The sequence below is a fragment of the Chinchilla lanigera genome, unplaced genomic scaffold (genome assembly GCF_000276665.1).
Source record: "Chinchilla lanigera isolate Chin_1 unplaced genomic scaffold, ChiLan1.0 scaffold00071, whole genome shotgun sequence".
Classification (NCBI taxonomy): domain Eukaryota; kingdom Metazoa; phylum Chordata; class Mammalia; order Rodentia; family Chinchillidae; genus Chinchilla; species Chinchilla lanigera.
Window position 1 is genome coordinate 2,390,919 of NW_004955472.1, and position 3,770 is coordinate 2,394,688.

Consider the following 3,770-nt stretch of genomic DNA (forward strand, 5'->3'; position numbering starts at 1 on the left):
CTTGAGCTCACTTTGTAGCCCAGGCTGGTCTTGAACTCACAATGATCCTCCTGCCTCAGCCTCCTGAGTGCTGGGATTACAGGCGTGCGCCACCATGCCTGGCTATAGAATTGCATGTTTATAGCCAGCCCTGGACATAATGAGACCCTATTTCAACAAAAAGGTGGGGAAGGTGTAGCTCAGTGGTACAACACTTGCCTAACATACAAGAGGCCTTGAGTTCAATCTTTAGCAATATAATTTTTTTTAAAAAATACATCCTTGTAAGAAGGAATAAATATTCAGCACTCTTTCTTTTACAAACAAAACCAAAAAGGGTATACTAACTAAATAATGGAAGACCAAACCCTATAGTTCTGGCCAATCCAAAATAGTAGTCACTAAGCACATATGGCTACTTAAACATAAATTTAAAATTAAAGAAGTAAAATTCAAATTTCAGTTCTTTAGTCACACTAACCACATTTCAAGTGCCCAATAGCCACATGTAGCTAATAGCTACTGGTTCAGACATACAGACATAGAACATCTCCATCACAGCAAAAAATTCTCATTAGACAATGCTACCACAGATGTTGCAGTATATGTTGAGGGCAAGGGAAAGCCAGCTAACTGCATATAGTTACATGTTAATGAAAATTTTTAATCTTACCAAGAATGCTTAAGAAAATGGTATGAAAAACTGGTTTTCTGTTTAGTTAAAGCTGCTAGAGGGAAGGAGATCATTCACATAACTTACATCCGCTTTTGTTTTAAAACTCGCAAGGCTTTCTGCTTGACCATATTCTGTAGAGAAAAACAGATTTAATTTTTTTTTAAAAAATTTTTTTGAAGTAGAAAACATACATATAGCAAAAGAAATCTCCCATATCCTCAATTTCCATGTCTACTTACTTTCTTCTTCAAAGTAGTAGTAGACACAGTAGCTTCTGGATTCTGTTCACTTGTATCTCTGCTGTCCTTAGCGCCTGTCTGTCCTTGTATCCCACATTTCAGTGTCCAGATCTACTTGTCCTTTTCATAATACCTAGTATCTCCACTTCTAAAGCCCAACAGAGCCCAATTCAACATGTCCAGACTCTTCAATCTCTTTTTGGACAGGGTCTTGCTATGCATTTCAGCCTCAAACTTGCAGCAATCCTCCTCCTGCCTCAGCCTCCCAAATGCTGGGGATACATGTGTGCACCACTGCACTCAGCCCATATTCTTTAACCTCATCTCACCTTGGAAACGTCTAAGTTCTGGTTGAGTACCTTTACATCAAACTTGTCTTTCCTTTCTACTGTCTTTTCCCGAGTTTCAAACAACTCTGTTGTCTTTTAAACTGACTCTTGTGTCGTTCTCATGACTACTTACCAACATGTGGACCTATTATCTCCTCAAGTCTAGACGGGCTTTCCTCCTTCTGTTCTTTGCACCATACCATCAGTGAAGAAAAGTCTTTCCTTTCTTTTCCTTTTATTTTGCAGTACTGTGGACTGAATCCAAACAGTAAGCTATAGCCTCAGCCTTTTTTTATTTTTTGAGACCAGGTCTTGCTAAGTTGCCCAGGCTGGGCCTAAACTCATGAACCTCCTTTCTCAACCTCCCAGAGTGCTGGGATTACAGGTGTGTGCCAGCACACCTGGTGCCTTCCCTTTCTACAATGTTCCGTATATTATTTTGTCTCCTCCAATAAGGAAGAAAAAACAGATATTATTTATCTTTCAAGTAATACCTAGTATTTATTGATACTGTTTTAGACATAGTGCTCTGCAGATCACATGAATTACTGCACTTAATCCTCACACTATAAAATATGTATTACCCCCTTTTGTATAGGTGCTGCTGAAGCAAGCACCATATTATATGCAGATGGGAAAACTGAGGTTCAGTAATGCCTGACTCACATGGTTAATAAATTCCAGAACTGAAAAAGTAAGACGGTCCTACATCTATTGTTTGTGTTTAAATACATTACGCTCCTACTTAACAGAAGCAGAAAACAGGTAGTCATATAATAGTGACAGCATCAAAATATTGCTCCCACATGCCTAATTCAGTACTTTTTCCCAGCAAGCCACTCCTTAACCAGTCAGTATCTACCTAACCTGACCTGCCTGGCCAACTTTCTGGTTGTGAGCTCCACCTATCCCTTTTCTCCAGATTATAGCCTTCTCAGGAGAATATGCTCATCCCCACATACATGCTTCTGGACATGGGATCAGCACCTTCTCTTGACCAAATCAAATCCAGCCTTTCTTTCAAATCTGGCTGCAATCTCTCCTCCCTGAAGGATACATCTTCATGCATACTTTCTCTTTAACAGACAATGTCAGGGGCTGGGGATTTAGCTCAGCGGCAAAGCGCCTGCCTGGCAAGTGCAAGGTAGTTAGTTCGAGTCCTGGTACCGGAAGAAAAACAAAAACAAACAAAAAACAGACAATGTTTTTCGTATTCTTTACCTATTTCTACAGGTGCTCAGACTGTCACAATACCTTCTGCAGCAATTGCTGCCTGCCTTACCTTCGCAGGACCCTCTCTCATCTTCTTGATTTGATCCTTGTACTTCACTAGCTCAGCATCCAGCCGGGAAATCTTCTTATCTATTGATTCCGCCCTGCTGTCCACCTTGGGGAAAATAGGAAATCAGTAGAAGTTACTGCATTATATTCACATGGGAAGGGGCAGGACAGGAACACGGAGAAAGAAACAAAATGAAACAAAGCCAGTGGTAAAGTATGGAAAACAGTGCTTCGCTTGAAGTGGAAGGTGATTCCCTGAAGGGCTTCTACAAACTGTTCTTTCCCCGATTCTGAAATAGCAGGTACCCCTGAAGATGAAGTAAACAAGTAATTTATCACTGGGCCAAGCTGAGGTTCCCCGACAGTCGCCGACTGCTCAGGCCGGGGCTCAGCAGGGAGGCGGCCAGCGGACCCGGCCAGCACTGACACTAACCCTCTTCCTGGAGGAGGGCTGGTGGCTTCACCTCGGGGCCACGGTTTCGAGTTTTGTGTTACTGAGACTCAGGACTAAGGCAGAGAGATGCTGACCGCGGAGGGAACAGGGAGGGCCCTGACGGGCGCGGGACGCAGAACGGGACGCGGGAAGGGGCGGCGCCGGGCAGGCGGGAGGAACGCGGCCTCCGTAGGCTGGGTGAGCGGACCCCGGCCACAGCGACAGCGCAGTGGACACCGGGCGGGCCGAGCGGAGGCGGCCGGGGTATCGATGAGGAGGAGGGTCCCGGGCCTGCCGCGTCAGGAACGGGGGACGCGGACGACGGGACGAAGGTGGCGGCGGAGAGCGCCGACACGGAACGGGCCGGGACAGGGGGTGGAGAGGAGCAGCCGCCCGGGCCGCGGCGGGCGGGCGGGCGGGAGGGCGTGGAGCCCCGGGCCTTGGCGCTGTCAAATGCCCACCGTGCCAATGCAGTCAGTCAGGCTGGGCGGCGGAGCCTTCGGTTTCGCTTTCCCGAAGAATCGATTCATCCTGGACAGCCGCGAAGAAACCCAAACACTGAGGGGAAAACTAGAAACGGAAGCGGAAGCGCTCCCAGCTCAACTTCCGGCCCCCCCAAGCGCAAGCGCAGTGTGTCCGCTGGAATTTCTCGACCCTTTTTCCGGGTTTTCAGTTGGGGCTTCCGGGGAAGGAGCACAGAGCTCTGGAGAGAGCAGGGAGGGAGCCAGCCGTGGGCGGGGCCTGGTGCGCGTGGGCGGGGCCCCGGCTGACGGGGTGGGGCTTGAGCGGCTTTCGCGGGCAGGCAGGGGCGGCAGCGTGGGGGGCGTGGCGGA

The 3,770-nt window shown here is 47.7% G+C and overlaps 1 protein-coding gene across 2 annotated transcripts in view; it reads left to right on the plus strand.

Moving 5' to 3' along the window:
- Positions 1-3,398: 3,398 nt before the first annotated feature.
- Positions 3,399-3,770, plus strand: part of Bag1 (BCL2-associated athanogene) — a gene marked incomplete in the record, with an annotated part of 10,883 nt that continues 10,511 nt past the window's right edge. For both annotated transcript variants that reach the window (XM_013522952.1, XM_013522953.1), the window contains 1 exon segment: positions 3,399-3,770. In XM_013522952.1, coding sequence (XP_013378406.1) covers positions 3,406-3,770 — 365 coding nt within the window.